A 24169-nucleotide genomic window follows, 5' to 3' on the forward strand; every position below is an offset into this window, starting at 1 on the left:
TAGTTTGAAATTAATTAGTTAGTTGTGACTCAAAGCAGCAGCACCAGTGAATAGGAAAGAACCAGGTAAAGCGTTCTGAAAGAACTCACAAGCATGAACAAGAAATCCTATGATAGGCGAACGGAAAGGGATCACCTGGGAAACAGCTTCCTTTTTTTCTCTGCAGACATTTTACATGGCAAAAGTGGAAGCTGTGCCCAGGTGATCTTCTTCGGCGCACATTTCAGAAGGTTTTTGTTCTACAAGCAGACCTTCTGTTATTACTATCTTTATTCTTTTGACTTCTCTGAAAAAAAACAAAAAAAAAGGTCGGTAATAAAAACTGATAAAATTGTTTTGGTAGTAACCGGTGATTTTTTTTTTTTTGTTTTGCGTAAATCTTGGGTAGCAACCTCTTGGGGTCAAGCAAACTCCTTTCCATAATTCTCCACCTGCAACAAACGTCGAAGGGTGCCCACCTACGAACCCTTGACAAGACTTTAAATATTGTTCAGGGAGAGAATGGAGTATCTTAAGGGGGATCAAAAATTATCCTTGTATAGACTCTGAGGGCCTTCAGATTTTATTCCCACCATGGCTCTGGGATTTGGTATCCTTCCTCTCCTCCTCCTCGTGGCTATATTGAAGAATGCTGCTGCGTCGCTCGACCGGAGTAGTTTCCCGGCTGGTTTCATTTTTGGGACGTCCTCCTCGGCTTACCAGGTTATCTTCGATTTTAAAATTAATGAATCTAAGGGGAAAAAAAAAATCTAGAAGGATTTGTTTGATGTCGTGGTAGCTTCCATTTTAGTACGAAGGTGGAGCTAGAGATGGTGGCAGGGGGCCTAGCATATGGGATGCCTTCACCCACAAGCACCCAGGTTTCTCTCTCTCTCTCTCTCTCTCGCAAATTACCAAGAAATAAATTTCTAATAGATTGATGAGAAACCAATTTCTTTTTTAGCTGTTTAGACTAACGCCTAAGTAGTTCAACGTTTGATGTGCGGATAATTTAACAATATATGCAAACGGGTAGAAGAAACATAGCTTATAGATTCAAAAGCCTTGCTCCACTGCTTGTTTTCTAACTTGGACTTGTATAACTAATTATGGTGCGGCTGAGGCAACTACTGTCCGCCACATATATGCACCAACCTTTTCAAAAGAAAAAATGCAGTGAGTTTTCTTTGAAAGTTGTAAAATTGAAAGAAATGAATAAAAATGGAAGAAATGATCTAATGGCTTCATACACAATTTTACAGAGAAGATTCTGGACCGAAGCAACGGTGATGTAGCAGTGGATTCTTTTCATCGTTACAAGGTAGCTCCCCGCAGCCTCTTTCCATTTTATCATTTTTCTCTCTAACATTTTCTCCTATTCAGGCTTGGTCTTTAATCATTTTACTTTAAAAGCTTCTGACAAAGTTAAACACAGGAAGATGTAGACATTATGAGGGACATCGGCATGGACGCTTACAGGTTTTCCATCTCATGGTCAAGAATCCTACCTAGTAAGTTAAACCTCTTACTCAAATGTATTTGGGGAAAAAATCTCTTAGGATTTGTCCAACTTGAGAATAAACATGTTTGATGCCTAATAATTTCCTTTTCCAGCGACAAATACATAGTAAGTGCAATGAAAGTTGTACAGGTCTTATGGTTTCTTCTGCGAGGATTCGTGCTGATTAAACATACTGGTTATCTGCTGGATAGATTTTGGGTACTTATACATGATCAAAAAATTTAAATAATACTTTTTGGCTAGCCTTTTTGAGTAAGGTCATGAGTTGTTACAAAATGGTATCATAGTAGATCCGACCTATAACCTATGTGGACTAGGAAACACTGCAGTACGAATTTATTGGAGTTGACTATGAGCCGATCATGGTGCTTGTAATTAGATTTAAATAGATTTGAACCCTTAGGTTGACGAGGATATCAGGGTTTAAACGAAAGGAGTATGTGAGGATCTATGGGGACGTGCGTAGATCTTGGATATTTATATAGGACCAAAGAATCCAAATAATACCTTTCGGCTAGTCTTTTTGAGTGAAGTCCTGGGTTGCTACAGTATAGGACTTGGACATGCAATACGAGAGGGCTTTCGCTTGTTCTACCTCCAAAAAATTATTAATAAAATGATTGGGAGGGACTGGTCGCATACCTTTTCTCTAAAGAAAAGAAACTCCTTTGATTATTTTCCCTCAAATAAACTCCTTTATTCATGGCTAATATTATCGTCTAACGGCAGATGGCAGCCTAAGTGGAGGAATCGACCGAGAAGGTATCGTGTACTACAGGAAGCTTATCAATGAGCTCATATCCAATGGTATTGGTTCAACCATCTCCATTTCTTGCCTTTGATTATTAGGCCATTTCCTTGTCAACCTTATTATTCTACAGTTGAAAATTTGGGCAGGTGTGCAACCATTCGTGACCCTCCTCCATTTTGACCCTCCCCAAGCCTTGGAAGAGAAATATGGAGGTTTCTTGAGCCATCATATCGTGTGAGTTGTTAATTATAAGCCTCACTCGTAGCGTTCATACACAGGGCTGCTACCGTGCTGCCGTTGCTGTCCAAATCTTGCATCTTTTTTGACTTTAGGATTTGCTCTGCCCAAGCTTAGCTCGAGACAGTGGAAGAAAGACCTATAAAGATTTATAGTATGGTACCATATTTTACTGTGATATAGTCATTAAAACAAATCGAATTCAACGAAATAAAATTTAGGCCCCCCCATTCTTGATAGCAAAACCAAGAGAGCATTGCAAAAAACTTAGAAGCTATGCACTAGTATCTTGAGATGTGCTACGAAGTGTCACCTTCTAATGTGTCCTACCTATTTTCTTTAAGGAAATTGAACACATACAGACGTCCTTTGCTTGACTACTATTTGATGGTTATTCCTTACAAAGTTCGTTACTTTACTTTAGTCCTTTACCAAATACCATATTAATTTGTGCTGGTTCTAGTCTGGACCATTCAAAATTTTGGATTTCTCATTCGAAGCCCGGCTCTTTGTATCCTTTTTATATAAAATGATTCCTGACCCGGCTAACCTTCCTTCCAAGCTGAATGAAAATTTAGGACCGGAAAACTTACCTGGGCATATTTATGAAACGGCCCATTTCATTTTCATATTTTGATATTTGGGCCATTTTTTAAAATTTATTCCGCAAGAATAACTTCATTTTGATAATTTTGAATATTATCATTTTCCCTCTGTCCTCTATCAGTTTGGTATTAGAGCATGCTATGTTCCTACCTGTCGAGCTTGTCCTGAGTCGGTATGTGCGGAGAATATGAGCATCCGACTCTACTTAAGAATACAATCAATTTTATCTTCCTATGAAAAGGACAAAAGCCTTCAAAAATTTTGAAATTGCATCATGTCCTTATCCCCAGAGATAAATGGCTTATACTTGAGGTCAGTCCATAAGCTAGCAAGCCATCATAATTTAGTTTGTTTTCCCCCCTCAAAAAGAAGGATGTTGGGAGCAAAGACTAATTCGGAAAATGAAATATATATTCTTGCACCAATGTTGGGCAGCCATGTCCTGGTTTGTAGACCAAATCTCCATGCTTCAAGGAGAGATCTTGACCCTTCTTTTTTTCCTTTTGTTTTTTGGCCTCTATTGTGACAATTATGCAGGCAGGATTTCAAGGTCTATGCTGAGATTTGCTTCAGGGAATTTGGCAATCAAGTGAAGAATTGGATCACGGTCAATGAACCGTGGGGATTCTGCACTAGTGGGTACGTAAAAGGCACGTATGCACCGGGCCGGTGTTCCCCATCGAAGAAGAGAAAGTGTGACATGGGGGATTCGGGAACGGAGCCATACATGGCCTGCCATCACATGCTACTGGCTCACGCCGCTGCGGTACGGCTATACAAAGACAAGTATCAGGTGACAACTCGGGGCCCATGATCGCCACTTTGGTTTTGATGTTATTTTTATAACTCAACATAGCCCAGTACATTGGGTTATGTTTTCACAAAAAAAGAAGAGACCAATATAAATATCCTAATGGCCTTAGCACTAAGATTTTCATTTTGTGAGTTGGGTGTTATCTCCAAAGTGATCTCTCTCTACCTAAGAACCAGAAATTCTAGGTTAAAGTCTTGGATTATCCAACTCTCGGTACTTTGCCTATGTAATTATAGTACAGATGAATCTTCCTCTCTTTTCTCTCAAAGAAATATTTATTTTTTTTCAAAAATATTAAGTTTTTCATTTTGTACACGATTTTAATTAGGATGCTAAACATGGCTTCATAATTGTTATGCGAATTTCTGATTAGGATTTTCATCTTAGTGAAGATATGGGTTAATATTAGTATTCTACCAATTGATATGATACTTTCAAACTCTTGATCTTTAATACTATTATTTCTTTTTTTGCGAAAAAAATCTGTATTGTATCCCATTTCAAGATATCATAAGATAATCTGATATATTAAGACATGATTGATATGATATGATTATAGCCAATATTTTTTATCTCTTCTTTCAGTGTACTACATATGTTTTTCTAATATGTAATGGTCAAAATCAACTTCATTATAAAATATTTTGGCTGAGATCTTAGATTATCTTGATTTTGGGTTCATTTTGAAACGGACACGTTGCAGTACTCTTTTGATATCAGTCACTAGCTACGATGAGTAGCATCTCAGATTTGAGATTTCAACAAACTTCCTTCTGATAATAATTAGATAGAGCGCAATTACATGTATTGCCTTGACGCAGGCTACGCAGAAAGGCAAAATAGGTATAATATTGATCTCCCAATGGTATGTCCCTCTCTCTGATTCGGAGCCCGACAAGGATGCAGCCAACAGGGCCTTAGATTTCATGCTTGGATGGTGAGTCATTGACAAATCCTACACAAGTAATCTGCTTAAGAGTGCATGTGAATCGTTACGGCTTTACGGCTAGATATATTTTCTGAAACTCCTATAGGTTCATGGACCCCTTGACTCGAGGAGATTATCCATTGAGTATGAGGACATTGGTTGGAAACCGTTTGCCCAAATTTACCAAACAGCAGTCAAGAATGCTTAATGGATCATTTGATTTTATTGGAGTTAATTACTACACCGCACGATATGTTTCTGAACTTCGTGTGTCCGAGAATGTTAGCGCAAGCTATGATACCGATATGCAGGCTCAAGCGACAGGTAAACAAATATAAACTTCCCTGTCATTTTTTCAGTCAATCAACAAGCTATTGCATTCTGTCTCTGATTAAAAATCTTCGTAACCGTGGGATTCGTTTATGATAGAGATGCGTAATGGAATTCAAATAGGTCCTAAGGTAAGAATCCTTCTTTTAGAACTTCCCCATATGTCATAACTATTAATTATGTGCTCATTATCTGTATGTTTTTGCATGCATGTTCGCAGTATCCATGCAGCTCCATGCATATAATACATATAATGAATGACCTGAGTTGCATTGACATATCTTGTTACGGAGGCCTGATTGCATGCCTTTTATCAATTCAAAAAGATCTGCATATGGGGTTGCCAAGTTGTCTGCATGTACGTAATACGATGACCACTTGGGTTTACTTAGTGATTTAAGATAGAAGATGCATCACAGGCTGCTTCGGACTGGCTGTACATCTACCCGCGAGGAATAGGAGATCTCTTACTCCATTTAAAGACCAAATACGACAACCCAATTATCTACATCACGGAGAATGGTAAGATGGTCCTTTAAGGTTCAGCTATTTTCAACAGTTTGCACGCAGAACTGCAAGATTTATCACTGATCTACGTACAGATGTAGCATCTTGGTAGATAGGAATTGTCTCGCATTGAACACGGTTCCCATGTTTTGTAGGTGTAGATGAGTTCAACAACAAGAGCGTATCGCTTGAAGAAGCCTTGAAGGATGACGCCAGAATAAACTTCCATAGGGAGCATCTTCTAAATGTTCAAAGAGCCATCAGGTCTGTCAATCCCTGCATACATGGAATGTTATCGTAGGGAATCTCAAAAAACCTACATAAATGATTAGGATGAGATATCAGTGGGCATGGCTATGGCTGTGGCCATGAGCCACAGATATAACTCGTTCTATTCTTCACGACTATGATTTCTTTTCTCGACAGGAAAGGAGCAAATGTGAGAGGATACTTTGCTTGGTCATTGTTAGATAACTTTGAATGGGCGGATGGCTACACGGTGAGGTTTGGTATTGTTTTCGTGGATTTTGAAAATGATCTTAAGAGATACCTCAAAAGCTCTGCTCAATGGTTCAGCAAATTCCTCAAAGGAAAGATCCATCAGAGTGTAAAAATGTATTCGCTTGTGATGTAGTCGGTAATACTTTGTTATGGGGAATTATTATAATATAAAAGCTCTGCCTCTTTAGGTTTGTATTATCTATTTCTTGTGACACCAACAGTTGTTTGAGGTCACTGTACGAGTCATTATGGTTCTCTTCTTTTTCTATGTAAGACGAACTACTGTTTTTTTTTTTTTCTGTGAATGGGAAGAAGTAATAGGAGGCTACAGTATAATTTATGTTCTTTATAACCTTTTGCTACGAGAAGGATGATTTTCTTTTTTTTATAACTAAAACGAATGATTTATATAAATCTAGTATGGACACATCTAAAAAGTCAAAAGATTCAGAGCGCTCTAGGCAGCTTCCTCTCTTCGACCTAAAAGGCATCTTCGGAGTGGTTGGCCACATATGAGGCCACCTAGTCTGTAGCCCCGTTAGCTTCTATGTAGACGTGCTTAGCCTGGAAGGTCACCTTACTACAGACCATAGCCCGGATGTCTCGAAACAACAAGGGGCAACACCCATCCATACCGTCGATACCCCTCTGGATTCAGCTAATAACTGTAGCCGAATCACCCTCAAGCAGTACCACTCTAACCCGCAATACCCGTCGAGCATAGCCCAGTTGGGCCCACATTGCCCTGGGCTTAGCCTCTGGGATTGAGGTGTTGAAGATCTGGCAACCTTTAGCCACAACCACCCTAGAATCCGAGCATCTGATAACAAAGCCCACACCTCCCCTCCTGTTGCAATCTAGTACGCACCAATCGAAATTGACCTTGAGAAAACTCGAAGGTGTGGGCTCCCAGGTGAAGAACACTAATCGAAAAGCTACATGAGTAGAAGTAGAGTTCTAAGTGTCTCGAGCTATCAAAGGCCCATCCACCAGATCCGCATAAATAATCTTTGTCGTCTGAACCTAGGCCCGCTCCACAACAAACCTCGGAGAATGATAGCTCTCACCCAAAGTCCAAGCATTCTTGGCCAGCCAGATTTGATAAGCAATATAAGTCACACCAACAGCCACCAACCGAGTCTGTGGGGCGACAACCCACAGTTTGAGCATATGCAGGAAAGAAATCGAGTGGCACCACATATCTTGCGGGATTGCAACTAGCCTCCAGACTCTCCCAACACGCTCGCACTGGAATAGAGCGTGGTCCACACACTACAGGAAAAAAGACCTATCCCGGTGCTTTTTTGGACCTTTAGCGACGCTTTTTAGCGTCGGCTAAAGTACCGCTGACGCAAAGACAAGCGTCGCCAAAGCGTTGGAGATACCTGAGTGGGAAAAGTTTTTGCCGACGCTAAGCAAAAGCGTCGGCAAAAGTCAAGCTTTGCCGACACTTAGTGAAGCGTCGTTGTATGGTTTTTTCCGACGCAAAAAAGCGTCGGCATAAACTATAACAGTCGCGTGGTGGTTAGTCGCTGTATTTTGTCCGACGCTTATCTCAAGTTTTTACTGACGCTTATTTGCGTCGGTAATTACCGACGCTTTTTCGCGTCGGCGAAAGCGTGGCAGGCTTCGGTTTTTAACGACGCTTTAAAGCATCGGGAATGGTTTTTTTAAAAAAAATTAAAAAAACAAATACACATTAAGAAACATATTATAGAAATATGAACCTGCATTACATTTACATCAAAACAAACATTCAGATCATTCAAAAAATACATATTGTCATATATGATGAAATTTACATAATAAGTTTAGAAATTACAATGTATTTTGAAAAATATAAGAAAAATACATATAAAACTTCTTAGATAACTGTCTCAAAAATATCAGGGACCGGATTCAGCACCATCATCATCTCTACGAGCTGTTGAAGTACCAGAAATCTACAAAAAAAAAAAAAAAACTTTAGAAGTTAGGAATATGAAAATCATTAACTAATGAAAATAAGTGATTATTATGTAAAGTCATCAAATATATATAGTTATTTACCTGAGGAGGGAGAAATCGCTGCAACATAGATGAAATATGCTCAAGCTGAGACTACAAAGTTTGTTGGTTCTGCTTCAGCTCCGCCAACTCTGCCTGATGGCGATCCTTCATATCTTCAATTGTTTCCCGAAGTCTACTAACTTCTGCATTGCTACTATCTTCTCCAGCATTTCTTGTATACATTCCCACTGCAGACAACTGAGTGGGGGTAACTTCAACGCCATAACCCCTCACTCGTCCATAAAGCTCTGGGCCCAATAATTCGGCGAGCACCTGAGCTTCGACATGACTGGTCGCGTCGGATGATGATGACTCCCCGACACGCTCTGAAATAAGAGTTGTTGCCCTGTCCTATAATGTACAAAAAAAAGTCATATTAATGTATGGCAATAATAGAACTAATAATAATATCGTTGAAAGATTCAAAGATTAATACATACAACTATATCTCTTGCCTCCTCCCGAACAAAACTGCCATCTCGGTGGGTGTGAGTCATCTTATAAAACTCCACCTTACCAGGCTCCCTCCCATTATCATCCATCTACAACAAAAAGTATATTGACAAGCTAGTTATCATGATACATGCTATATGATAGAACAATTTAAATTAATAGTTGTAAAGAGTTTCGAAAAAACTTACGAATTCAGCTCTACGCCTAGCATAACTTATCAAGCCTGAAGTATGAGGAACAGTTTGAGAGGCTCGTGCAGCTCTACCAATGTTGAAATATGTCTTTCCAAAAAAAGAATAAATAATATAATATATTTAATGTATAAATTTATAATCTATATTATTAGTAAATACAATCTAAGGTATTGAAAAAATATACACAACCTGAGCTTTCTCTGAAAACTAGTAGTGGACAAGCTCCCTCCATTGATGAGGAATTACATCAGGAGGACAAACACGAGCCACCTCCTCTTCAGTCATGCCTACGTGCTTCCAGTCCGCCTTTAGTTTCGCCTTATATTCTTTCCATTTGCGGTTGACGGACTTCAACACCCAATCATGGCTATTTGCAGGAAGGACAAACTTTTTCTACACCAAAGTCAAGAATGTTATAACAATGATAAATCAAAAAATAAAATTATGATAGTAAGCAAATTCAATTCTTTACCTCAATAACTTTAAGAAGCTCAACCTTATACGAAGGAAGCATTTCATTCCATTTCGTATAGTTGAGCGGACACAACTGACCCTTTCGTGCAACCGATCCTAGAAAAGTCGATAAAATGCTTGCAGCCCTCTTGATAGGCTGCCCCAGTTCATTGCATTGAACGACGATCTTCTCATCCTCTCGTAGACTCCACACGTCCTGTGCTCGAGTGGGTCCTCGTGTCCTCCTCACTCTCCCCAGTCCATCTATAAAAATAAAATAAAATATCCATGGATTGTAAGAAAAATTTATAAAAAAAATGTAAATCAAATTACCCTGGATGTGCACGTCATCCATGTCTGGACAATCAGTAGGTGGCACGTGCTCAGACTGAGACTCGTGCTGATGGGGCTCGTCGGGCTGCTGAGACCGTGGGGACTGATCGGAAGAAGATCCCACGAATGTGTGCTGAAACTCAACATCTCTGAATTGTTTTCTTCGCGGCATGTAGTTACTTAGTATGCACAAAAAGAAGCAATATTAGTTAAATAACAAATAAAATCTAAATATATTGCTAATTAATTCAATGTATAGAAGTAATTTCTATACATTAAGCAAATGTATAGAAATGCCAGAAATGCTTAGAACCTGCCACCATTCTCCAATTGATGAACAAATAGCCCACGATTTCCTAATGCTCAGCACAGAACACATCTCAAAGGCAAGTTCCAGTTCCTCTTTATTTGATTCTCCACTGTTAATGGCTTTTTAATCAACAACAGCCTCCCAATATCTCTAAGCTTCTTCAAAATTGCACTCCTCCAAGTAGCATAAAAAATAGGAGGAACGGATCCCTCCGCAGTGGGAAAAAAAAAGAATCATAGAAACCTTTCACAAGGAAGATCCCATATCCAAGTCACCCTGTCTATGCCCTCATTCAGAAGCACATGCTGTTGGATGCTAACCAAATCAGCAGCCTCATCTTGCTCCTCAACTTGTAGAAGCTTTAGGAAATCAACTGGTTACAGGATTACTCTTAAGCACTGAAAATGAAGGCATATCATTACAGGCTTTTGCTTTCAGAACATGGTTCCAAAACACTTAAATGGTTTCTAAGAGCTCTCAATTTTAAAGTAAGTATTTATAGAATTTTAAAAGTAACATAGTTTCTATGAGAAACAGTTATAAGTTTATAAACTATCAAATTAATGAAGAAATAAGAGAATTATACAACATATTCTATGTTATGTGGATTGCATTATGTTAGATTTAATCTTATGTATCTAATTATGCACTTAGTTTCTATTCCAGCGTTAAATCAACAATAAAAGAATTAAAAAATTAAATAGTGATTTAGATGTATGAGAGAATATTTGTACAGCTAAACATATTATGGCTTCCTAGTGTTTAAACCTTCATGCTTCAATCGAGTTCTGCTTTGGTATTTAAGTGGCTGTTGTTGACAAATTTGATTGAGTAAATGATCAAGTTGCAGTGGCATGCTAATGTTTCAAGTCAGTCGTTCCTAAGATGAACGATCACTTTATTTATTTGTTGGCTGCTATAAGTCCACATTTCCTTTTGTTGATGAATTCATCTCATGAGTAGTCGTCAAGTTCATGGAACTGTAAAAGTTGAAGTAATCTTTGAAGTTCCTCTTTCCAATTCTTGTATTCATACTTTATAGGAATAGATTCATTTATCTACATAAACAAATAATGTATATTGTAAACAAACTGACAGCCTTACTCTTCTATACAAACTCTAACAATTTCTGATTCCATTCATAATCACAGAAAATAGATTTTAGACAATTAACTAATAATATCTTGTACCATCAAGCTCAACAAGCTGAATTTAAGTATGCAATGGTTAAGTTAAAATTTGATAGTAAAAGAAAGAATGAAAAAAAATATCATTATTAAAGAGGCCAACGGTAACACTTCAGAAGTTACACATATTACCCTTGGTCGACCCACAAGCCAGCAATGCATCAACCATTGCAGTATATGCAGTTCTATCAATAACAAGATCAGGCAATGATTTCATCTCCACCACAATCTTCAGAACTGAAACCAGGTTTTTGTTGTTTCCTAAACCCTAAAGCACTTATTAGACACATGGGATGCGCACCAAATGCAATGCCTATCAGGATTTTTGAGTCAGTGAACTGTTACACTCTGCTAAAGGTGAATCTAACACCACTCTTTGCAAATCCAAGCTCAAAAAAGAGGAGTCTAGGCATGGAAAAGGAAAGGAATGGAGGGGAAATAGAGAGAAGAAGATACAAGAAATCTAGTCTAGAAATACTACTAGTCTACCATCCAAAATCCCTTTGCTTTCTCATCTGCTGCTCAGCGCTCTCTCTTCCATTGTTCATTGTTTTGCCTAACCCCAATAACAGGAAAATGTGTATGAGGATCAAGACGGAGAGTATGAGGATCACTTACCTCAGACGACGGCGATGTCGACGGCGACGGAGTAGCTAGAGCTCGCTCGGGATGGAGGTGAGCTGTCAGCGCGCAGCTAGGTCATCGACCGGCAGAGGATGAGGAGACGGGGCCGGAAGAGAGTTAAAGACAAGAAGAAAACAAGGAGTAGGAGGAGGAGGAGGAGGAGGAGGAGGAGGAGTAGGAGGCTTACCTCAGATGATGGCAAGGTCGACGGCGGCGGAGAAGCGGAATCTTCGATCACCGATCGGGGCTAGGGATGGAGGTGAGATTAGTTTGAGGAGGGGAGGAGGAGGAGAAGGAGGAAGCTTACCTCAGCCGAGGGCGAGGTCGGCGGCAGCGGAGAAGTCGGCGCGCAGGTAGGGCATCCACCGATAGAAAATGAACCCGAGAGGGGGCCGAGCGAGCGGTCGGGGGTTTTATGTTTTTTAACGACGCTTATAAGCGTCGTCGTTTGTAAAAGTTTTAACGACGCTTAATAGCGTCGTTGTTTCTTTAGATTTCCCGACGCTAAGTAAAAGCGTCAGTAAAGCTTGGCGCTGAGCCAAACTTTACCGACGCTTTTCCCTAGCGTCGGAAAAAGTGAGTCGGCAAAACCCACATTTGCTGTAGTGACAGACTCATCCACCTGGCACTCCGGGCACTAGGGGTGGATTATAGTCGCCCCCCCTAAACAACACCCATCTCATTAGGAGCCAATCCCAGGCCACCTTCCAGAGAAATAAAGCCACCCTCAGATGGAGACCGAATCATCAGATCCAGGCATAGTCCAACCCTGGGCTTTGCTCACTCTAGAGGATGCTATAGATGTCACCCACTCTCACCCTAGGTCTATAGGACGTACTCCATACCCTTACGTTTGGACTGGCACACCCTAGGATAGGAAGTGACTGGACTCTTTCTGCAAGTTGATCCCTAAACAATTGACTGAGCTGGATGGTATCCTACCCAGCCCCCTTCGAGCGAAGAAGATCACAAACTCGAAGTCCATCCACAGCCTCGATGTTAACCATAGTTGGCCAAAGTCTCACTGGGAGTGAGTCCACCCAAGGATCCTCCACCACATCTACACTTCGCCTATCACCAATTAGCTACCTGAAGTTGGCCATGACCATAAGCACATACCTGCAGATCTCCTGTCAAATAGAAGATTACCTCCGACTACCATAAGTTGCCTCACCAGCCCTTGCAGGGTTGTATCAGGCTATCATCATTTGAGTCCAAAAACACTGCAGCTCCAGGATAAATTTTACTGCATGCCGAGCAATCAAAGCCTTTCTTCTCACTAGAAAAGACTGCACCCCCAGCCCTCCCTCGCGGGTCGGCTGGCATATCGTCTTCCAAGCCCAGAAATGCACACTGTGGCCACCACCATGGGATGCCCAAAGAAAACTCCAAAGTAGCCGCTCAATCCTCATCTGTACAGTCTTTGAAACTACGGTGTTAGACATGAGGTATACAAGCATAGAGCTAAGGACCGACCTGATCAGTGTCACTCTGCCCATCATGGACAGCGAAGCTGCCCTCCAGTGACTCCTAGATGTGTTGTACCAAGCTGAGGCACTCCGACACCCACAACCTCTTCCCTATGATGGGGACACCCAAATAGCTCCAACGACCCTCCTACTCCCTCATGCCACGAAGCTCTCTGATCTTCCGCCTTACTCGTAGCTCCATTTTTAGATTGAAGCAATTGGTAAACTTGTGAAGATTCATCCTCTATCCAGATGCCTTGCAGTAGTCCTCCATAACCCCTCTAAGGGCCTATGCATCCCTTATCCTTCCTCTAGCCAGAAAGAGGAAGTCATCTGCAAAAAGAAGATGAGTGATCGGTCGGGCCTCGGGGGCTGGAACATAAGCCTCCAACATCCGCTCCCGCCAACCAGCCCATAGGTCATAGGAGAGTACATTAGCACAGATAATGAAAAGATACGGGGACAGAGGATAACCCTAGCGAAGCCAAATAGTAGAACGGAAGAAAGATGATGGCGTTCCGTTGACCAGGATGGAGAAGGACGGTCCCTACACACAGCCCAGAACTCAGGCAATTCAAGTCTTGTGAAAGCCAAAGTTCTCCATCGTATGCTTGAGGAAGCACCGACGGACTCTATCATAAGCCCTCTCCATATCTAGTTTCACTGCTATATAGCATTGCCCGCCTCTGGTATCCTCATTAAACATACTATCTTTTACCATTCCTAATGTTACCACACCATTAGGAGTTAAATTACTAAGTGATACAACTAGAGTTTTCTAACTATCATGCAAGGAGCTGAGCAACAACAATGCTTGCAACTTATCATCGAGCATTATTTTTATAGTATTTAGCTGATTACCACATCCTGAAATCTACTTAAATGCTTGGCCACTGAACTTCCCTCCTTATACTTCAATTCACAAGCTTTATGATTATGAATACCTTGTTCTATGTAGTCTTCCGCTAATAAAGACTCTAATTTCTTTCATAAATTATGGGCATTAGTCTCTATAGAAAAATACCATCATCTATTCACTACCTGATTAATCCAATCATCTTTCTATTTATTTTCTTCCACTGTTGCCGAGTTTTGTCACTTGGTTTGGCACTATCTCCTTTAATAAGATTATACAAATATTTACAAAATAATAAATCTTCCATTCAGAACTTTCATATTGAACAATTGGAAGATATGAGTTTAACCATAATGCCACCTGAATGCTCTTCGATTTAATCAACATAAGAAAAAATCGGCCACTAGCAACTTGGATCTGATACGATTTTGTTGAAAAAATGCAATCAAGAAATAATAATTCCGTTAACTTCTTTTCTCTCTTTGTGTAATTAAATAGGATTTCATTCACCAAACAACAATAATCTCTGCAATCTATTCAAGCAACTAACAAGCAAAATAATTAAGCAATCTATACAGAAGAGGCAACACAATTTTTTTAACACGGCAAATTTTTTGATGTGGAGAAAAAACTACAGAACCTAGTCTTGCTAAAAACTTCTACTATTTAGAATAATAAGATTATAATAGATCCTCTCTAGATCAACTAGAGGCCGCACAATCATCAATAAGATTTAATCTTGGCTTCCACAATAAGAACATCCATCACCAATAAGGCAGATTTTAACAATAAACAGCAAAATAGAGAATAGATCTCATCAAATTTTGTTGCTTGAAATAATCAATAGAGAAGAATTTTTGAAAATCCAAATCATTTAATCTATAGCTTTTAATGTTGGATACAATAAACTAAAATTTTAGCCAAATTTGAAGAAAATCAACCATTCTCGACAAATTTTTCTTTCTTTCTCTGTTTACTTCGGGCCGAAGACCTCCGATTTTCCGCAATTATCATTATCTTATTCTTTTTGTGTTTAAATTTTAAATGAGGTGGGTCCCACCACACCAACGGATACAACTTGATCTCTTTTTGCCTATTTATGATTTCTTTTTGAAGGGAAAGTAGCAAATGTGAGTGAGGATATTTTGTTTGATGGAACAGATGGCTTTGCATTAGGTATGGTCTTAATTTGTATAATTTGAAGATCTAAAGAGACCTCAAAAGCTCTGCTCATTGGTAAGGCAAGTTTCATATGCTAAAGATCCAACCAAGTGAAAAAAGTGATTCCATTCTTATCTAGTTGTTAGGGCTTAAGACTTCATCTGGGGGAATTACTCTATGGGCTCATTTGGTTCGCGGAATGTATTTTTTCTTCTATAAATATAATTTTTGGAAAGCAGATTTTTGGGAAGCAGATTCATAGGAAGAGAATGCCTAGAAAAGTACTTTTGGCATGTTTGGTTGACTATGAAAAAGTGATAGATTTCCAAAGTGTTTATGTTTGGTTGACCATCCACTTTCTTGAAAAAGTTACGTGTAATTTCCATTATATCCTTAATAAAAATTAGGTCTTTAATGCCTCTTTAATGTTTAAAGGCCTTTTTTGGAAAAAATAAAAATGGAGTAATTTCCAGCTCATGGGAAAGTAACTTTTCTATGTTTTCCATGGAAAAGACTTTCTAATGAAATGTGGGAATCATATTTCCATGGAAATACAACTTTTCTGTCTTTCTTCTTTGAAAACTCCAACTAAACAAGAGGCATTTCATTACTTTTTCGTTGACCACACTTTTTTCCCTCCCTTTTCCGCGAATCAAACGAGCCCTAATATAACAAATCCTAGGCATACCTCAAATGTTCCTTGTGGAAGTTTTCTGATTCAATTGTGGCACTATATTTTTTTTAGATGTACTATTTTGAAGCCCATGTTTGTCTTCTAGATCGTCACTTCTACCTCAACCATTCTCGGCTCATCCTCCTCCATCTATTATTTCTCCTCCTGCTTGACCCCCTGTTGCTCCTCTAGCCCGAGGCCTTTCAGCCTTTTCACCCTCGACACCTCGGCGTTTGACCCTTTGCGGCCAAATTTTTATAAAAATAAAGTCCTCTCAAGCCTAGAGTTGTGGGAAATCTTCACAAAGTAAGAAAGTTAGAAACAATCTTTTGGTCAGAGTTAATAAACCTTCTGGTCATTTTTGCTAGGCCTGTTAACAGGTCGAGCTGCTCGGGCTCGGCTCGGGCTTAGCTCGTTAGGCAAACGAGCCCGAGCTCAAAATGAGGCCCGTTTAAATCCGAGCCCGAGCTCAAAATGAGGTCCGTTTAAATCCGAGCCCGAGCAGCTTACGAGCCTAAACGAGTCCGTGACTTAAAGTTTGAAATTCGACGGTCGAGATCATTTGGAAACCAAACCCTGCATCCAACAGGCCAAAGCCCTCCTCCCCAGCTCTCCCTCTCCTAGTCTCCTAATTTTCTAAACGGGCAAACGGTTAAGCCTCCTTGGCTCCTCTCCAACTCCAAGACAGACTCTAACCAACCTCCATTCCTCCTCCCGGCGGCCGGCGCGGTGCTTCTCTTCTTTCTCATCGTCCTCCTCCTCGGCGTCTCGGTGAGTTCCCTCTTCTTTCCTCACTTCTCCTCATCGCGACGGCCTCCATCGCGATGGAAATCTCTTTGCTCCTCTACCGTCATCTCTTTGCTCCATCATCTCTCTACTTATCTGCTTTTGGTGCGACCTCCATCTCCATCAGCGACCTCCACTCTAGGATCCTCCACCTCGCCAACCTCCCAATCTACCGGTTGCCGATTTCAAACTCGCCTGACGTCATCGATCTCGACCATCATCCCCAGCCCTAGCTGGCCTGCCGACGTGGTCAAGGACGAGAATAGCTAGACCGACGTCGACTATTGCAAGCAGAACGAGGTGAGTCCTCGATTAAAAGAATCCCATTAATTGATTTTAGGCAGGAGAAAAAAAGGCAAGATTTTGAGGGGATTTTTAGTGGTTTTTTTTTTTTTGAATCTTTTGAGGGTTTTTGGATTGGCGGATGCACGTGTGTGCAGCTGGAGAGAGTGAGTTCTTGGCCTCTTCTCGGATTAATTTAATGCTCTCTTGGAAAGTTGGAATGGATTAGAATACAAAGGATTCTGATGTCATCCACCTTCTTCGCCTTTGTTTGGCATTCACTGCGCCCATCTATCTCCTCTCTATATCACTTTTCTAGTGAGCTTTCCTCTGTTCTCTTCGTTTTTTTTGCTAATTGAGATTTTTTTATGAGCATAATGTGATTCCTAGTTGGTTTTGGGATCTGAGATTGCCTTGTTTTGAAATTCTAAGGTATTTTGGAATGGGATATTGATTTCCAAGCCTGTCGTCTTTCTTTGGCCGAACATATATTTTCTTTTTTGTTTGTGACCGGGCTTGCTGTCATTGCCTTTTTTTGTCTGTGACCATTTCAACAATTGCTAGCCCACTTGATGGATCAACAGAAACAAGTTAGTCATGTTCATGGTTTCTACATCCTTTAGTTCTGGGTCGTCATTTTATGGTATAGATGGACGTCCATATTACAATGCTGAAGATGGAGCTAGTGGTGCAGATAAAGATCATATGACTTCTTCGCAAAGAAATTTTGGTCCAAGTTCATCCACCTATGAGCAGGAGGTACCTTATTGTTATTCTTCTACTCAAGGTAATGCTTCATTTAGCATTTGTCAGTTGTATTATTGTACTAATATTGGATGCAGAACCTCTGGAATCTTCAATAGTGAGCACTTAAGATGTTGACATTAGTTACAAGCTTTGCAGATTCTTATTTGTCCTTACAGTAACTATTATTTGTTTTGGTCATATAGACTAATCTTTTGTTGATTTTCAGCTTCCATATGATGTATATAGCTATATTTTGATTTATTAATATTCTTATCTTTTTCTGCAGAGACAGATGCTGTAATTTATGCGAAACTGAATAGCCGAATTTGTTCCCTAGTTTTGATGCATAATCTGATGATTATTTTCCAAAATTATAAGATCAAAGGAAAGATATCATGAATTTAAAAAATCACATGTAATTGCTGGAATTGGGTTTTAAATTTTAAAGATCTTTTTCAATTTCAGGAGTTAGGCATATTAGCTGGAATATGGTTTGGAACTTCACTTATTTAGCAATGGATCGCGACTGAAAGTCTTGATCTTGATAGAATGATAGGATCGCGGCTGATCTTGTTAGAATCAAGAGGATTCACACTCAGAAATTATTCTATGGAAGAAAAGTGGAGAGGATTTTAGGCACACATGAATAACTTGTATTCCACTTATTTTTTTAAAACAACTAGAGTACATGGATATTTATAGGCATCATTAGATGGTCTTTTAACCTTCCTAATTGAAATGGTCATTACACCATTCATAACCCCAAATAAATTTCAAATAACTTTCTCTAAATAAATCTCTTATAACTCCATGTAACTCCCACATGACTAAAAACTCAAAAGACATGTAACTCCCACATGACTAAAAACCCAAAAGATATGTAACTCCTCACCATACTAATATGCAATTACAAAATAAAACCATAAGTTACTAATATTAAAAAACAAGTTTAATAACCAACACCCTCCCTTAAACTTGGTTTTGCAACTCCAAGCAAACTCCTTAACTTGCAAAATGTTTCACTCTTGAGGGGCTTAGTGAAAATATCGACAATTTGATCTTGAGACTTTATGTACTTGAGCTTCACTTCCTTCTTAGCCATATATTCTCTAATGAAATGATACTTTGTATCGATATGCTTGCTTCGCTCATAAAACACCGGATTCTTGGCTAATGCTATTGCTGATTTGTTGTCCACAAAAATCTCCGTTGGTTCTTCTTGTAACATATGAAGCTCCTTCAACAAATACCTTAGCCAAATAGCTTGACAAACACAACTTGAGATGGCAACATACTTCGCTTCACAAGTAGAAAGTGTCATAATAGGTTGCTTTTTTGAAGACCATGTAAAAGCCGCACTTTCCATAAAGAAAACATATCCCATTGTACTTTTTCTTTCATCTACATCTCCGGCCCAATCACTATCACTATATCCAACAAGTGTGAAGTTATCAACAAATGAATAGAATAGGCCATAATTAAGGGTACCTTTGATGTAGTGAAGAATTCTCATGGCCACCTTCAAATGGGATGAAGTAGGAGCTTCCATATACCGACTAACAAGTCCAACCCCAAATAGAATATTCGGCCTTGTGCAAGTTAAATATCTTAAACTTCCAACAAGACTTTTGAAGAATGTAGGATCTACCTTTTCTCCATCTTCATATCTTGATAATTTGACTCCACATTCCACGGGGGTGCTCACCGGGTTGCTATCATCCATCTTGAACTTTTTGAGAACTTTTTTAGCATAACCTTCTTGAGAGATGAACATTCCATCTTCCATTTGCTTCACTTCAATGCCAAGGTAGTAAGCCATAGGGCCAATGTCTGTCATCTCAAACTCTTGAGACATAGCTTGCTTGAATTCTTCAAACATAATAGAATTGTTGCTGGTAAAAATCAAGTCATCTACATACAAGCCAACCATCTCCATTATCATTGACCTTTGTGTAAAGGGCATGCTCATAAGGACATTTGGTGAACTTGTTGTCTTGGAAATACTTGTCAATTTTGGTATTCCAAGCTCTTGGTGCTTGCTTCAAGCCATATAAGGCTTTTTTTTAATTTCAAAACTTTGTCTTCTTGCCCTTTCACAATATATCCCAAAGGTTGTTTCACATAAACCTCTTCTTCAAGAAAACCATTCAAAAAAGCGGACTTCACATCCATTTGATGGATTCTCCAATTGTTTTGTGCCGCCAAAGAAATAATTAATCTAATAGTTTCCAAACAAGCAACGGGTGCAAATACCTCATCATAGTCGATCCCAGGCCTTTGGTTGTATCCCTTGACAACAAGTATTGCCTTGTGCCTCTCGACTTCTCCTCTTGAATTCTTCTTTGCCTTGTACACCCATTTGACTCCGATTGCCTTTTGCCCTTCCGGAAGAGTAGTGAGCTCCCAAGTTTCATTCTTCTCTATGGCTTTGATTTCTTCATTCATAGCATCTCTCCACTTCTTGTCTTGAGTTGCTTCTTCAAATCTTAGAGATTCACTACCGGCAAAAAGACAAAAAAGTGTTAAATCACTTAATCTTTCCGTTACCTCATCCGTGGCATCATATATGTCTTGAAGACTCCTTGTGCCTCTTGGTCCTTTACTTGAGCTTGCTCACTTGATGATGGAGATGATTGCACTTGAGCAGATGATGGAGGTGTTGAAGGTGGAGAAGGGGGCTCCGCCTCTTCAAAGAAAGGAAAAAAGTCATACTCTTCTTTTGGAGAATTCCAATTCCATAAACTTGCTTCATCAAATTCAACATCTCTACTAATGATGATCTTGTGACTTCTTAGATTGTACAACTTGTAGCCCTTGGACCTTGCATCATAACCGATGAAGACCAATTTTTCACTCTTGACATCTAGCTTGGAGCGCTTTTCATCCGGCACATGTGCATAGGCTATGCTTCCAAAAACACGCAAATGATAGACACTTGGTCTTCTTCCACTCCATGCTTCTTGTGGTGTTCGATTTGGCACACTTTTAGTAGGACACCGGTTGGATAAATACACTGCACAATTAACGGCTTCGGTCCAAAAATCTTTAGGCATATTCTTGCTTTTTAACATACTCCGAACCATATTAAGGATAGTTCTATTTTTTCTCTCTGCAACCCCATTTTGTTGCGGGGATCTTGAAACCGTTAAAGGATGTTGAATTCCATTTTCTTCACAAAAATTTTTGAAAGCATTTGATGTGAACTCACCTCCTCTATCGGATCGTATAACCTTTATATCAAAACCACTTTGTTTCTCAACAAGTGCCTTGAATCTTTTAAATGCTTCAAACACCTCCGATTTTTCTTTAAGAAAATACACCCAAGTCTTCCGGCTAAAGTCATCAATAAATAAGAGAAAGTACTTGTTCTTACCAAAAGATGGTGGATTGAATGGACCACAAACATCTGAATGAACAAGTTGTAGTGGTTCCCTTGCTCGTGTGCTGGCTTCTTTTGGAAAGCTTTTTCTTGATTGCTTGCCAAAGAGACATCCTTCACAAAGTTGATTTGGGTGGTCAATAAAGGGCAACCCATTCACCATATCCTTCTTGGCCAATAATTCTAGCCCATCAAAATTCAAGTGCCCAAGCCTCAAGTGCCAAAGCCAATTTGGATCTTCAATGCAAGCTTTCAAGCATTTAGCAACATCGGTTTGAAGATTGAGCAAAAACATGCGGTTTCTTGTCATTTTAACTTTGGCCACCAAACTTTCCTTTTGATCTCTTATCGAAAGATTAAGATCTTTCATTTGAATATTATAGCCTTTCTCTAAGAGTTGTCCTAAGCTCAAAATATTATTTTTTATGCTTGGGACATAGAAAACATTAGCAATAAATTGATGATCACCATTTTTTAAGCGAATCAAAATTGTACCTTTTCCCTTGATCGATACTTTGGAAGAATCTTCAAAAATCACATTACCGCTTGCAGTTTCATCCAACTCCACAAATTTGCTTTTGTCACCGCACATGTGGTTGCTAGCCGCATTGTCAAGATACCATAAATCATGATCTCCATTTTCTTCTCCTTTGCATGCCAACAACAAAATTTGCTCCGTCTCTTCATTTTCAACATAGTTAGCTTCTTCTTCGGTATTTTGAGAAGAACTTCTACACTCCGAAGCAAAATGACCATATTTTTGACAATTATAGCAACGAAATCGAGATTTATCATACCTCCCTCTATTTGATCTCGAATTGTTTTCTCTTCCATGTCCTCTTGTTTGATACCATTCTTGCTTCTTTTCTTCTTTGTTGGATGATCCAGGACCACCTCTTCCTCTACCACGTCCATTTCTACGTCCACGACCTCTTTCGCCTTTCCAACTACGATCTTCTTTTTCTTTCAAAGAGACTTTTGTTTGTAACATTTGCTCTAAAGTCTCTTGCTTCTTGACAACCTTCTCTTCATGAGCTTGTAGTGACACCATGAGTTGATCGATTGTCATGGAGTCTAGATCTTTGGACTCTTCAATGGCTACAACAATAAAATTGAACTTGGGATCCAGTGAACGAAGGATTTTTTCAATAACCCTTGTATCACCCACATTTTCGCCGTACTACCTTAGTTGATTTACGACGGTCAACACCCTTGAAGAGTAATCTGAGATTGATTCGAATTCTTTCATATGTAAGGCTTCAAATTCACCACGCAAAGATTGAAGACGAATCTTCTTGACTTTGTCAACTACTTGATAGGAGTTTTGGAGAATCTCCCAAGTTTGCTTCGAAGAAGTTGCATTAGCAACTCGTTGTAGCATGCCATCATCTAAACATTGATGGATGATCATGATGGCCTTCCGATCCTTCTTTCTTGTGGCTTGTAAGGACACTTTTTGAGCTGGAGTCAAGGAATCTTCATCCTCCGATTCCGTGTAGCCTTTGTCAATGATCTCCCACAAATCTTAAGATCTCAAGATTGCCTTCATACGGATACACCAATTTTCATAGTTATTCTTGTTGAACCGCGGCATAAGAAACAGAAGCATTCCATTTGCCATCACTCTTTCTCACAAGAAAAGTCTTGGCTCTGATACCAGTTTGTTGGAAATCAAGAGGATTCATACTCACAAATTATTCTATGGAAGAAAAGTGGAGTGGATTTTAGGCACACATGAATAACTTGTATTCCACTTATTTTTTTAAAACAACTAGAGTACATGGATATTTATAGGCATCATTAGATGGTCTTTTAACCTTCCTAATTGAATTGGTCATTACACCATTCACAATTCCAAATAAATCTCAAATAACTTCCTCTAAATAAATCCCTTATAACTCCATGTAACTCCCACATGACTAAAAACTCAAAAGACATGTAACTCCCACATGACTAAAAACCCAAAAGATATGTAACTCCTCACCATACTAATATGCAATTACAAAATAAAACCATAAGTTACTAATATTAAAAAATAAGTTTAATAACCAACAGATCTTAATGGTCTGGGAGGAAAAGCGAGACCTTGTTGGAGTTGGGTCATTGAGCAATGTTCATCAGCTATCCATCTTCATCTTTGTTCAGTTTATTATACCTTTTTATATAGGTAAGAGCCAATCCTGTTAACATCAATGGCTGTTTAGAGATGCTTAGCGTAAGCTGATTTCAATGGCAGATCTGTAAACTCTCGTGCCATGGAATGAACAGTGCAGCTTTGTTATGCATATGCCATTGGTTTGATGGCTGTGATCTTATAACATGGCAATTCAGGTTGGTGAATATGCCATTGTATTTGTTCCTATAACATGCCATTGTATACTTTTTTCTTCACAAGCAAATTCAGCAAATTCTTAGTTGTTTGGAAACAGGTTGGTGAATGCTACTTATCCAAGTCTTTGATTTGCCATTTCGAAACATGCAAATTAGTTCCCTTTCTTTTTTGAAAAAAAACCCTGCAAATTATTTCTTACATTTGCTTTTATAATCTTGTTTTGTTTAGTAGCCACAGCACCTAATTGCTTGTTTGCCATGATACAGTTTGACTTGCGTCCAAGGTGACCGTTGGGTGAGAAATACTCCCAAGGGAAAAGCGAAGCTCGTTCCTTGAAAAGAGCCAGGATATACCCATAGTTGACATCGCCATAATTGCTATCGTGCATCATAGGCTGAACTGATGCATCAAATAGTCAATTTTCTCTTTCCAGGCCACAGGATGTTACTGAAATGGAGCCATGGAGGTTATCCGCTCAAACAACATCCAGAACACCTGGCGGTTACCATAGCTTGCTCATGCAGTGCTCTCTTTGTAAATTAAGCAGCAGAGGACAGTGATGAATGTCTAATTCAAAACTTTCTTGTTCTTTTTATTGGCAGCCAATCTGATGAAATACCATTTAAGATGTCTTCGCTCAAGATAATGCATCTTTTTAACAACTTGTGTTCATACTTTCCCTTAATTTCATGTGACGCTTGTCTCT

The 24169-nt window shown here is 39.3% G+C and overlaps 1 protein-coding gene and 1 long non-coding RNA gene across 4 annotated transcripts; both read left to right on the forward strand.

The window, feature by feature from the left end:
* Nucleotides 1-435: 435 nt before the first annotated feature.
* LOC103697187 (beta-glucosidase 12-like) lies at nt 436-6511 on the forward strand. The gene is made up of 13 exons (XM_039116151.1): nt 436-702; nt 791-860; nt 1242-1300; nt 1415-1490; nt 2231-2308; nt 2399-2486; nt 3633-3888; nt 4731-4846; nt 4944-5161; nt 5267-5298; nt 5587-5689; nt 5830-5938; nt 6101-6511. The coding sequence occupies exons 1-13, from the start codon at nt 574-576 to the stop codon at nt 6306-6308; spliced, it is 1542 nt and encodes a 513-aa protein (XP_038972079.1). The 5' UTR covers nt 436-573; the 3' UTR covers nt 6309-6511.
* A 10015-nt stretch (nt 6512-16526) lies between these two features.
* Nucleotides 16527-24135, forward strand: LOC103697185. Of its 3 annotated transcripts, XR_005507027.1 has the most exons (4): nt 16527-16708; nt 16851-17023; nt 17131-17792; nt 23730-24135. It is a non-coding gene; the product is annotated as an uncharacterized LOC103697185 (long non-coding RNA). The 3 variants fall into 3 exon arrangements; XR_005507026.1 differs by lacking the exon at nt 23730-24135 and having other exon boundaries at nt 17131-18032; XR_003383495.2 differs by lacking the exon at nt 23730-24135 and having other exon boundaries at nt 17570-18032.
* The last annotated feature ends 34 nt before the right edge of the window (nt 24136-24169 follow it).

This window comes from Phoenix dactylifera, unplaced genomic scaffold (assembly GCF_009389715.1).
Source record: "Phoenix dactylifera cultivar Barhee BC4 unplaced genomic scaffold, palm_55x_up_171113_PBpolish2nd_filt_p 000064F, whole genome shotgun sequence".
NCBI classification, from domain to species: domain Eukaryota; kingdom Viridiplantae; phylum Streptophyta; class Magnoliopsida; order Arecales; family Arecaceae; genus Phoenix; species Phoenix dactylifera.

What these genes read in the sequence shown, in the direction of transcription:
- LOC103697187 (XM_039116151.1), top strand. Translation starts at nt 574, where the DNA reads ATGGCTCTGGGATTTGGTATCCTTCCTCTCCTCCTCCTCGTGGCTATA. An exon ending in CAATGAGCTCATATCCAATG is followed by an intron (nt 2,309 to 2,398) that starts GTATTGGTTCAA and finishes AAATTTGGGCAG; the next exon opens with GTGTGCAACCATTCGTGACC. An exon ending in TTAGATTTCATGCTTGGATG is followed by an intron (nt 4,847 to 4,943) that starts GTGAGTCATTGA and finishes AAACTCCTATAG; the next exon opens with GTTCATGGACCCCTTGACTC.